Source organism: Acipenser ruthenus, chromosome 13 (genome assembly GCF_902713425.1).
Source record: "Acipenser ruthenus chromosome 13, fAciRut3.2 maternal haplotype, whole genome shotgun sequence".
Lineage (NCBI taxonomy): Eukaryota > Metazoa > Chordata > Actinopteri > Acipenseriformes > Acipenseridae > Acipenser > Acipenser ruthenus.
Genome location: NC_081201.1, coordinates 23,362,410 through 23,375,198, shown reverse-complemented (window position 1 = coordinate 23,375,198; position 12,789 = coordinate 23,362,410). Strand labels below are relative to the sequence as shown.

At 37.9% G+C, this 12,789-nt stretch overlaps 1 protein-coding gene across 1 annotated transcript; it reads left to right on the top strand.

The window, feature by feature from the left end:
- The first annotated feature begins 991 nt into the window (after positions 1-991).
- zgc:110319 (uncharacterized protein LOC796111 homolog) lies at positions 992-10,561 on the top strand. The gene is made up of 8 exons (XM_034030492.2): positions 992-1,111; positions 1,568-1,668; positions 7,566-7,701; positions 7,884-7,950; positions 8,450-8,561; positions 8,895-8,967; positions 9,128-9,302; positions 9,823-10,561. The coding sequence occupies exons 1-8, from the start codon at positions 1,041-1,043 to the stop codon at positions 9,892-9,894; spliced, it is 807 nt and encodes a 268-aa protein (XP_033886383.1). The 5' UTR covers positions 992-1,040; the 3' UTR covers positions 9,895-10,561.
- The last annotated feature ends 2,228 nt before the right edge of the window (positions 10,562-12,789 follow it).

The window sequence follows — 12,789 nt, the reverse complement described above, 5'->3', positions numbered from 1 at the left end:
ATTTTTTACTGACTAGATTCCATAGTCAGGCAGATTAAACACAACACTGAGTGTTTCCTCATATTTAATAGTTGTTTAAAAGTCAGACTTTCAATAACTTTGACAGGCTAAAATTCTTCCTGGTCAGGATGGCTAAACTTTTTGTCAGGTGTAAAGCTACGTCTTAGTTGGTGCTTATCTTGGCGAGAGGCGAGTTCAAATCAGCATGAAGTTTTAACATCTACTCTCGTGTAATGGAAATCAGTCATTTACTTGGTGGCACGTGTAATACTGACAGTGGCCACAAGATGTCAATGTAACACCTTGGTATCACGTATTTCACGAACATAGATACATTCACTGATATCGCTGATGACCATGACACACACATATATATATATATATATATAGCAACAGTATGTTGACAGTATGTACAAAATAGTATAGAATAAGAATTTACAAACATATTAAAATATTCATCATTTTCAAGATTGTATTTAAATGTGTTACATGGAGGAAAATTGTATTTTGCTAGATCTTATATATTTAACTTTTCGCTGCTCTTTTGTAATTGATATACTGTAAATAAAAATTCTTTGGGGTATCTAACAAGGGATCCACAAGCATATATTATTTGGCAGGCACACCACCAACAGGAATAAATTGAGGTCTTGGTTGTAACAAAATCCTGCTAAAGGGAAGGAATCGCAGATCAAAGGCTGCCTAGCCCAGTAACTATTACAGTACATTGAAACGTCTAAATGATCGAAACCACAAACTCCATTATATCAATACTGAAACACGCAACTCCTTGTCTCACCGCTCCAGCCAAACCAATCATGACTCCGCGGAAAAAACACTATGGAGCACGTACCAAGGCGACTTTCGACGTGCCTTTAAACATTCTCTACAAAACTACCCGGCGACCACAACCACGTACAAAAAAACAAGCAGATACATCTTATCAAAAGGTTAATAAATATTACGAATAATATAAATCGTGTTTTATTTTCAGTCAGGATATAAGTAAACTAACATGGGTCCTTCTAGTCAAAACAGAGATGGCGGCCTCAAGAAGATGGGCGTTGTTGCGGCAGATTGGTTTAAGGTTACGGACAGAATTGCAAACCGGGTTAGTTTAACGTTAAGATACTTTATATATTATTTTTATGATTTACGTGTAAAGTGTTTATTAAAACAAACGAAGCCGCGCTGCAGTCGCTGAGAAGAGGGATAAGGTCCACTTAATAGCACCTAACCCTCATACTTCTGTTTCCCGTGATGCAGCACTTATAAGTTAACATTCAGTGCCATTGCAGAAAACTGCAATATAATTTTTTTTGGCGGACTTTCTACATTTTTAATGCCCCATTTATTTAAGTGAAATATCACGCCTTGTTATGGAGACGTTATTTTAGTTCATTCGGGAATACTACCTTCTATTATTGGGCTAAGGATGTAGTGGTTTAATAGCTAATACTACAGGTTGTAAAGGACATTTTCAAACTCTAATATGTAACGTGTAAAAATATTATAAAATGAAAATATAAATGAACAAACAGAATGACATGTTTTGTTTTAATTTCAGATTACAATCCAAAGAAAAACGGCAGTGCTTTTCATTGTGTGCTAAAAGAAGCATAGCAATTCCAGCATTGTTAAACCTACCAAGAGTAAATCAGCTTTCAGGTATGAGGGCTTTTTAATATATATATATATATATATATATATATATATATATATATATATATATATATATATATATAAATAGCGATCTCGATTAATACAGACACGTGCATCACACAGGCAGAGGGCGGACGCGAACCCGGGACCTCTCGCACGAAAGCATAGTGCCAATACTGCTGTACAAAAGAGCCGGTTCCTTTGCAAGGAGCGTATATCAGGCTTATACCTTAGCGGACTTGCTCAGCAGGTTGCAGTCCGACGAGTGCGTGCCGGGGTACCTGCGTCCACTTCTGACACCAGTGTAGCGAACCTCAGTGAACACAGGCAGGCGCATAAGCCCGATATACGCTCCTTGCAAAAGAGACGGCTCTTTTGTATAGCGGTATCGGCTCAATGCTTTTTTGCCAGAGGTCCCGGGTTCGCCCTCCGCCTGTGTGTGGATTGCCTCGCCCTGTGTGATGCACCTGCCTGCGTTAACCAAGATCGCTACAATATATGTACTGATGCACAAAAGAAATGCAACACTCAGGTCTAATGGATTTAATCAAATATTTTAAACATAGATCAATTTTTTAAACATGGACAAAATCACAGAAAATGTGAACAAAAATACAGGTCAAAGTATCATAAGTTTTCAGTATGAAACGTGACACACTGTAAAAAATGAAAACATTACAAAGTTAGTATTGGGTATGACTTCCCTGAGCATTAACACAGTCCTGGCTGGGTTGACGCATAGACCTGATCAGCCTCAGGGTAGACTGCTGTGGGATGTACCGCCACTCTTCCTGTGCAGCTGCAACCAGCTGGCGTAGGTTGGTTGGTCACGGTTGTCTCCTGTGGATGGCACTGGCAATTTAGTCCCACAGATGTTCTATTGGGCAGATCAGGAGAAAAAGCTGTGCCACGGTAAGACCTTGACATTGTTTTCTTGAAGTTGTGCAATTGTAATCCTAGCACAGTGTGGTCTTGCATTGTCCTGCTGGTAAATCAACACTTCCGGATTGGCTTGCAGGAACGGAAAAACTGTTGCCTCAAGGACTTCGTCAATGTATCACGGAGCAGTAAGGTTGCCATCAATCTGCACCAAAGGCGTTCTTGTGTTAAAATAGATTCCTCCCCACATCATCAAACTTCCACCACCCCACCTGTTGGCTTGAACAACGCAGCAGTCAGCATAACGCTCACCACAACGTGGTGGGCCAGTATGTTGACCCTCTGCCTTCCAGGACGTGGCCTGTCCCTCACAGAGCCGGTTTTCTGGTTTCTTTGGACTAGTCTGCTGATTGTTGAAGCAGAACATCTCATTCTCCGGGCAACTTCTCTCACAGACAGGCCGCCTTCAGTCGTGCCGATAGCAACCAGGCGATCTTCATTACTTAAGCGGGGCATGGTCATGTCTTTCGCTGTTGTTGCGTTAATTAAAATCATGTCTTTTCAAATGGTTATTTATACAGCTTAATCAACTCATTTTTACAACTGTAACTCAATTCAAATACCAAACACTGAGCACCTGGCGTTTTTATGAAATTACAAGACTTGAGCTCAGTATTTTGTTATCCCAAGGATCAATACTACTCAAACAAATAACAAACCTATCTGCTCACTATATAAAATGTAAATAACATTATGTATGTGCCCAATGATCTATTGATGTAAAACTTAGACTGTTGCGTTTTCATTGTGCATCAGTGTGTGTGTGTGTGTGTGTGTGTGTGTGTGTGTGTGTCTATATATATATATATATATATATATATATATATATATATATATATACATATACACACACAATGCCTTGCAAAAGTATTCAGACCCCTGACCAATTCTCTCATATTACTTAATTACAAATGGTACATTGAAATTTCGTTCTGTTTGATATTTTATTTTAAAACACTGAAACTCAAAATCAATTATTGTAAGGTGACATTGGTTTTATGCTGGGAAATATTTTTAAGAAAAATAAAAAACTGAAATATCTTGCTTGCATAAATATTCAACCCCTGTGCTGCGGAAGCTCCCAGTTTACACCGATGAAAGAAATTGCCCTAACGAGGACACAATTACCTTACCATTGGCCTCCACCTGTGAACCATTAAAGTTGCTGTCACATTTTCTGGATAAAAACCCCACTGTTGAAGGATCATTGGTCAGGCTGTGAATCTGAAGGAAAATGAAGACCAAAGAGCATCCTACAGAAGTTAGAGATAAAGTAATACAAATGCATAGATTAGGGAAAGGGTACAAAATAATATCCAAGTGTTTGGATATCCCAGTGAGCACAGTTGGATCAATAATCAGGAAGTGGAAGCTGCATCACACCACCCAGGCACTGCCAAGAAAAGGCTGTCCCTCAAAACTCAGCACTCAAACAAGGAGACTTGTGAGAGAAGCCACAGAGAGGCCAACAAACACTTTGAAGGAGCTACAGAGTTCAGTGGCTGGGAGTGGAGTAATGGTGCACCAGTCAACCATATCAAGAGCTCTGCATAACACTGGCCTGTATGGGAGGCTGGCAAGAAATAAGTCATTACTCAAAAAATACCATCTGAAAGCACGTCTGGATTTTGCCAGAAAGCATGAGAGTGACCCAGCTGCGATGTGGGAAAAGGTTTTGTGGTCAGATGAGACCAAGATAGAGCTTTTTGGCCAAAACTCAAAGCGCTATGTGTGGCGCAAACCTAACACTGCCCATGCCTCAGGACACACCATCCCTACAGTGAAGTATGGTGGTGGCAGCATCATGCTGTGGGGATGCTTCTCATCAGCAGGGACTGGGCATCTTGTTAAAATTGATAAAAGAATGGATGGAGCGAAATACAGGGAAATACTGCAAGAGAACCTGCTTCAGTCCACTAAAAAACGGAAGCTTGGGAGAAATTCACCTTTCAGCAGGACAATAATCCCAAGCACAAGGCCAAAGCAACATTGGAGTGGCTCAAGAACAAAAAGGTGAATGTACTATTTGAAAATTGCGGTCCACAAGTGTCGTCCAACCAACCTGACCAACCTGAAGAATGGGCCAAAATCACTCTGACACTGTGTGCAAAGCTGGTACATACTTACCCCAAAAAGACTTAAAGCTGTTATTGCAGCAAAAAGTGGCTCTACCAAATATTAATGTGTGGGGGTTGAATACTTATGCAAGCAAGATATTTCCGTTTTTTATTTTTCTTAAAAATATTTCCCAACATAAAACTAATGTCACCTTACAATAATTGATTTTGAGTTTCAGTGTTTTAAAATAAAATATCAAACAGAACAAAATTTCAATGTACCATTTGTAATTCAGTAATATGAGAGAATTGGTCAGGGGTCTGAATACTTTTGCAAGGCACTGTATGTGTATATATATATATATATATATATATATATAATATATATATATATATATATATGTATGTACAGTACTGTGCAAAAGTTTTAGGCAGGTGTGAAAAAATGCTGTAAAGTAAGAATGCTTTCAAAAATAGACATGTTAATAGTTTATATTTATCAATTAACAAAATGCAAAGTGAGTGAACAGAAGAAAAATCTACATCAAATCAATATTTGGTGTGACCACCCTTTGCCTTCAAAACAGCATCAATTCTTCTAGGTACGCTTGCACACAGTTTTTGAAGGAACTCGGCAGGTAGGTTGGCCCAAACATCTTGGAGAACTAACCACAGTTCTTCTGTGGATTTAGGCAGCCTCAGTTGCTTCTCTCTCTTCATGTAATCCCAGACAGACACAATGATGTTGAGATCAGGGCTCTGTGGGGGCCATACCATCACTTCCAGGACTCCTTGTTTACGCTGAAGATAGTTCTTAATGACTTTCGCTGTATGTTTGGGGTCGTTGTTATGCTGCAGAATAAATTTGGGGCCAATCAGATGCCTCCCTGATGGTATTGCATGATGGATAAGTATCTGCCTGTACTTCTCAGCATTGAGGAGACCATTAATTCTGACCAAATCCCCAACTCCATTTGCAGAAATGCAGCCCCAAACTTGCAAGGAACCTCCACCATGCTTCACTGTTGCCTGCAGACATTCATTCCTGTACCGCTCTCCAGCCCTTCGGCGAACAAACTGCCTTCTGCTCCAGCCAAATATTTCAAATTTTGACTCCTCAGTCCAGAGCACCTGCTGCCATTTTTCTGCACCCCAGTTCCTGTGTTTTCGTGCATAGTTGAGTCGCTTGGCCTTGTTTCCACGTCGGAGGTATGGCTTTTTGGCCGCAAGTCTTCCATGAAGGCCACTTCTGACCAGACTTCTCCGGACAGTAGATGGGTGTACCAGGGTCCCACTGTTTTCTGCCAATTCTGAGCAGATGGCACTACTGGACATCTTCCGATTGCAAAGGGAAGTAAGCATGATGTGTCTTTCATCTGCTGCAGTAAGTTTCCTTGGCCGACCACTGCGTCTACGGTCCTCAGCGTTGCCCGTTTCTTTGTGCTTCTTCAAAAGAGCTTGGACAGCACATATGGAAACCCCTGTCTGCCTTGAAATTTCTGCCTGGGAGAGACCTTGCTGATGCAGTATAACTACCTTGTGTTTTGTTGCTGTGCTCAGTCTTGCCATGGTGTATGACTTTTGACAGTAAACTGTCTTCAGCAACCTCACCTTGTTAGCTGAGTTTGGCTGTTCCTCACCCAGTTTTATTCCTCATACACAGCTGTTTCTGTTTCAGTTAATGATTGTGTTTCAACCTACATATTGAATTGATGATCATTAGCACCTGTTTGGTATAATTGTTTAATCATACACCTGACTATATGCCTACAAAATCCCTGACTTTGTGCAAGTGTACCTAGAAGAATTGATGCTGTTTTGAAGGCAAAGGGTGGTCACACCAAATATGGATTTGATTTAGATTTTTCTTCTGTTCACTCTCTTTGCATTTAGTTAATTGATAAATATAATCTATTAACATGTCTATTTTTGAAAGCATTCTTACTATACAGCATTTTTTCACACCTGCCTAAACCTTTTGCACAGTACTGTGTGTGTATATATATATATATGTGTATATATATATATATATATATATATATATATATATATATATATATATAGCTTGCCAGTATTGGTTGTAACTGACCTGTCGCTTGATGTGTGGCAATAATAGATGGTCAGCCTTCATATTGATAAAGCCAAGGTTCTGCATGTGTTTCTGTCAAATCACAAACATGTAAGAATGTGTCATATGTTTTCACCTCGGTTTCAGCACATGCAGTTACTACTGCTCTTGACTGATGACCGTCTAAAAGGTTGTAACCCGGACCCAAAATGTTAAAAATGTACGTATTACATTTGTAGATACACAAGGTTTACACTTCTGTAATCCCCCTCCATTGACACATGTTTCTGTATCTGGAACTAAGCTATAATTGCAATATGTGAGATGTTTTCCTCTGAACATTTGATTTATCACAGAGATTGGGCAAACCACAGTAATTAGTTCTGGTAAGTTACTGTATAGAGGCATCTGATGGCACAATGCAAACTCTTTGTAAAACTCTTATTTGATTGAAAAAAAGGATGTCATGTTTTCATTTCTTTGCCCAAGTAAAAATGCCTCTAAAAAGCATTCTATAAAACCAGTTCTCCTGCAACCAATGATTTAATTAACAAAAAAGTTGAATTGCATTGTTTAGGTTGATACAACAAACTTGCAAATGTAACAGTGTACAGTATTTTTACATATTGTATGTTTTGTATTATTAACAATATATTGTAATACTGTAGTACCTGCAGGAAACAACCTAAATAAATGATTATTTCTGTTAAACAAAATATTGTTTTTCAGTGGAATAAGAATTTTAGTTTTCCCTACACTTTCTCAGGTGTCCAAGAATTCATTTTGAAATTTGTGCGTTTCGGAGAAACTCATAAAAAGTTAAATGTGGTTTCTTGCAGTCCGACACATGTTTATTCAGACCCAAGACACACCAAATCCAAGCAGTGTCAAGTTTCTTCCTGGTAGACTGGTTCTGGGGAAAGGAACTCTTGACTTTCCAAATTCAAGTACAGCAGAATGCTCTGCTTTAGCCAGGTGAGGATATAAAATATATGATGTTATTATTATTATTAGTAGTAGTAGTATTACTACTACAGTAACAAAATGAATAGTGTTATTGCCAGAAGTTATTAATCCCTGTAAACGAGATGCAGCACCCTAAGTATAAGTATATTGTGTAAAGAAAACACAGCTCATTGCACTTTATTTTCTTCTAGGGCTCTTTTTCAAGTAGAAGGAGTTAAAAGTGTGTTCTATGGACCAGACTTCATCACAGTGACAAAGGTACTGTAGATCATCCCTGACTTCTGCAGGTCATTTGTGTGTTCTATACAGCATTTGTATGCTTCAATTCCATTTGCTGTGCAGCAAGTGACCTGAAATTACGCAGGTTGGATTCCATCTGCAGCATAATGAGATCAAACCACTTTTAACTGGAATTCTGTCCGGACTGTTGATTATCCCTCAGAAGGGATGAAATCTGCAGTGACAGGGATATCCTGGAGGTGGCTGTACATACAGTATGTCACACTTGGTATTAATGTAATCTAGCTCTAATTTTGAATTATCAGGGTTATGTTTTTGACATACGATTTATATTATCAGGGATGTATTGGAATGATTTAAAGTATAAAAAAAGAATTTGACATACATAGATACAAATTATTTTTAGACTGCAGATTGAACCGGCATCAGCCCCATATAGATATTAGAACAGGATCTATGTAGATCAAAACATGGTGTTGTTGAATGCACTGTATTTATGTTTGATTTTTATTCACAGACAGATGAAGAGGTAGCCTGGAATGATATCAAACCCAAGATATTTGCTGTCATCACTGAGTTTTTTGCAAGTGGAAATCCCATAACTACAGGAGAGCCACAAACTGAAAGTCGTAAGAATGCTTCTGTTTATTAACTGTACACAGTTTTCATTGGTGTAGACACACGCATCAAGTTCTTATTATAGTCCTGTGCAGATGTAGTTGGTAAGTTATCAAAACAGTTTTAATTCCAAACAAATACCACATCTGTAATCTCTTTGGGGATTCTGTGAAACAGGTTTTCTATTTCTTTCTCAAGACCTGAACACACATTTTCTCAATAAGTCTTTAACCCTGATCATGGTACTATCTGTAATAGTTTTAGTAAATTGTTGTATAGGGAATTTACAGTGCTTGGAAGTGTTTTGAAATGTGCAATATATATATATATTGTTTTTGTTTCAGACCATTCTGGAGGTGATGAAGAGGATGATGAAATAGTTGCAATGATTAAAGAACTACTGGACACAAGAATTAGGTAATACCAATACATTATCTAGACAGTATTTCTAAATAAATTGAAGCTGAAGTTTTCATTATAAATGTAGTGCACAATATGATAGAATGTAGAAAAGTAACTCTTTAATACGTAGTTTTCATATAGATGCTAATGCAGTTTACTTGCTCTAATCTGGAAGGCCAACAGTACAAGAAGATGGTGGGGATGTGATTTTTAAAGGATTTGAAGATGGGGTTGTAAAGCTGAAGCTCGTTGGTTCCTGCACTGGGTGTCCAAGTTCCACGGTTACTTTGAAAAATGGAATCCAGAATATGCTGCAGTTCTATATTCCAGAAGTAGATGAGGTTGAGCAGGTAAGAGTATCCCTTTTATCAATTCTGGTAGTTTAAACTCCCTTTTATCAGAACTAAGGCTCTAAATCTACACTGAAAATATTAGTTTTAAACCTTTTTGTGTTAACGGTTGTATATATATTTTCAAAAACAATAGACTTGTAGACGTCATTTAATAAAACAAATATTCAGCTGCTGAAGCCTTGTATCTGAGACCATTTCAGGTAGACGTCATATTTGCAGAGTTATAGAAACACTATGCTAAATGTATTAGTGACTATAACATTGACCTTACACTTACTATGTTTGCCATATTAAGGTAATGTGACTTTTAAGTTTCTGAGGTATAGAGACAGAATACTTTTGAGTTGTCCATCTTGGCTAGGGATCCCACGGGGAGTGTAACATTGGCAATTGTCTTACTGGTGGATTTGAAGAGTTCTCCTGAGCTGTTGTGGGGAGATGCTGTGTTAAGGGAGCACAGAGAATCAGGAGTCTACTAAACAAATGTTATTTTGTTTGTTTTGTTTTTTTTGTACAGGTGCAAGATGAGGTGGATGAAATTAACTTGCAGGCGTATTTAGATCTTGAAAAAAAACTAAAGGACCAATAGAAATATTTCATCCAGGAGCAATAGATCTCCCTGGTGACAATATAGATACTGGGTATAATGTGTGGCCTTTATTGTATTAAAGAACGGGTGTAACTTATCTATAGCATTTGTGATAGTATCTGTTGCTATTTTTCTGTCACCAGACCTCGGTTTTAATGTATTTCACCCAACTGTTAATTTAAAAAAGCATTTGTAACGGTTCTCAACTTGCCCTTCTTGACTCAAACAAATATAAGCTTTACGGCAGCATTTCTACCAGTCAGAGCCTTTGAAGAAATATGTGGCCTGGTATCAGAGATGTATTTTGTATTTAGAAAGGTCAAAATATAATTGGACATATTATGCATACAATGGTTAAGATATGTTTAAGATATGTTTATTCATATCAAACATTTATATTCTCTGTAATGTCTAATTAATTAACTAAGGATTCATTTGACCAACCTACACCCAGTCTGAACAACGCAGCAGCATTATCCCAGGAGGTTATAGGTTGATCAAATCAATCTCTTAGTTTCTTAAGTTTTACGATATTAAATGTATGCCAATTTAACTGTTTTTTTTTTTTTAATATGTTGATTATATCTTGCTTCTACAAAGTATGTGATATTGATTTACATAAGCAATGTGTGCAATATATATGTGCAAAATAAATCATTCAAACAATTGCAGTTTTTGCGTACTTTCTAAATGAAATGCCATCATTAAAATTAAACAAAACGGAGTATTCATAGCTGTGCTCTGCATTTGCATTGTCACACTTGATCCTGCTTTCCAAAGAAACTTGGTAAGGACATGCTTTGCCATACATCTGTAAGTATGCCACATTTACATATACATACTGTACAGTAGCTAAGAGACATGGTCCTCTACTTTTTCAATGTCGTTTTTTACAGCTGTGGTACGGGATATTTGTACGTGTATGGTACATACTTGCCTTGGCTAGCAGAAAATGGATTGTAACCATGCCAACCAATTATCTAAAAACATACAAATTGCTAGTTGTTACTTAACCTTAAAACATTCTTTCAGGCTCTTGGCATTATGCTGAACCAAGGACTGCCTGTCCATTGACACAGTAAATCATGTAAAGCTGAGCTTAACTCCTGTTGACGTGTGTGCTTTTTCAAATTACTGATTCGGTTATATGTTGGTAGGTAGTTTTTCATGGGTGCTTTTCCCCAATGATATCCCAACATTATAAAAAAGGAATGGCTAAATACTTTGTTAGAGCCAGTACCCCATTACATGTTTTCTAAATTAATTTGCATCGGGCAGATTTAAAAAAATAAGGACAGGGATTTAACAGGGAACTATAATTTCTTCAGTGTCACCCTTTTTTTTAGCTTTTAAAACCTATAGATAGATAGATAGATAGATGTATTGATTATCAATACATGAGTTAACTATGGTAAATTAAAGGACAGTCTTGCATATACCGATATAAACGTTCTTATTGGTCTTCTCTCCATGTCCAACACACACACCCATTGTGAAGCACCTGGTGGTAGCACAAGTAGCTTTATTCGGAGTATTTTCTTACTATATGACCTAGTTTGATAGTACCCTTTATGTTCAAAGCTACAGCATATTTGGTTTAATTTTCGTCCCATGTCAATATTTTGATTTGGATCCACAATTAACACGGTTTAAAACTATGTACGAGTTTGAGCTTTACTGTTACGTAGCGAATATGAAGCCAATATTTCAAAGCGTTAGGTAGTTATCATCCTCAAAACAAAACAAATCAAATTAACCTAATATGGCAGCCGCAGGAGATCACGGGTCAAATGAAGGTGAAGAGTTCCTGTGTTAGACATTTGTTTATGATATATAACAGCTGGAAAACCGGCTTCTGTTCATAAAAACACGTCGGTTACCCTTATTTTCCACGTTATTTATTTATTTTTTTCGTAAGAAGAAACAGAAAAATGTAAATGGTGCACTCTAGAAACCGCTAAGTCAGTGGCTGTGTTCACAATACGCAGACATTGCTAAGTCTGCGCAGATTCTGCGGAAAACGTGTCCAAATTCATCGTCTGCGTGAACTCACCCAGAAAAGACGTCACCGACACCAGGTCACGCATCCACGGGCTTAAAAGTCTGCACAGCCGCACAGCTTCTCAAGAGATACTGCGCTGGAGCAGCCGCGGCTCAAAACAATTGACGAGCGTTGGCTGACAAAGAAGTGTGTAGGCAACCAGATATTATTATTATTTTATTATTAATTGTTTATTTAGCAGACGCCTTTATCCAAGGCGACTTACACTACAGACACTAGGGTTTGTGAACTATGCATCAGCTGCAGAGTCACTTACAAGTGCGTCTCACCCGAAAGACGGAGCACAAGGAGGTTAAGTGACTTGCTCAGGGTCACACAATGAGTCAGTGGCTGAGATGGGATTTAAACCGGGGACCTCCAGGTTACAAGCCCGTTTCTTTAACCACTGGACCATACAATCCTCACTCCATGTGATACTGCCACCGTGACCTAGTCAGGGGGTGTGAATCGCCTTCGAGTCATGTCATTAATTATCTTATGAATGATTTGTAATACAAATTAAAATGATTTGACTCTTTTTCCACAGTTATTATACTTTTCAAATATTCAGATATTTATTCTAAAGGTTTAAAAATGTAAAAAAAAATAAAATAATGCTAAACGGTTGAAATGAACCTAAACCGCTGTGTTATTCTCAGCATGTGTAATTGGTTATTGATGAAAGGCTATCAGGGACAGGGAATAACCTACTTTGAATTAAGGAGAATAAATCAGCTTTAATAACAGGTAGTTGAAGTGAGATATGTGACCATATGTGCAAGTATTTGAACTATTTTTTGTCCCAGATCAAAATACAGTACTGTGTAACACAACCCCTTTGTGAGAGGGCAGGG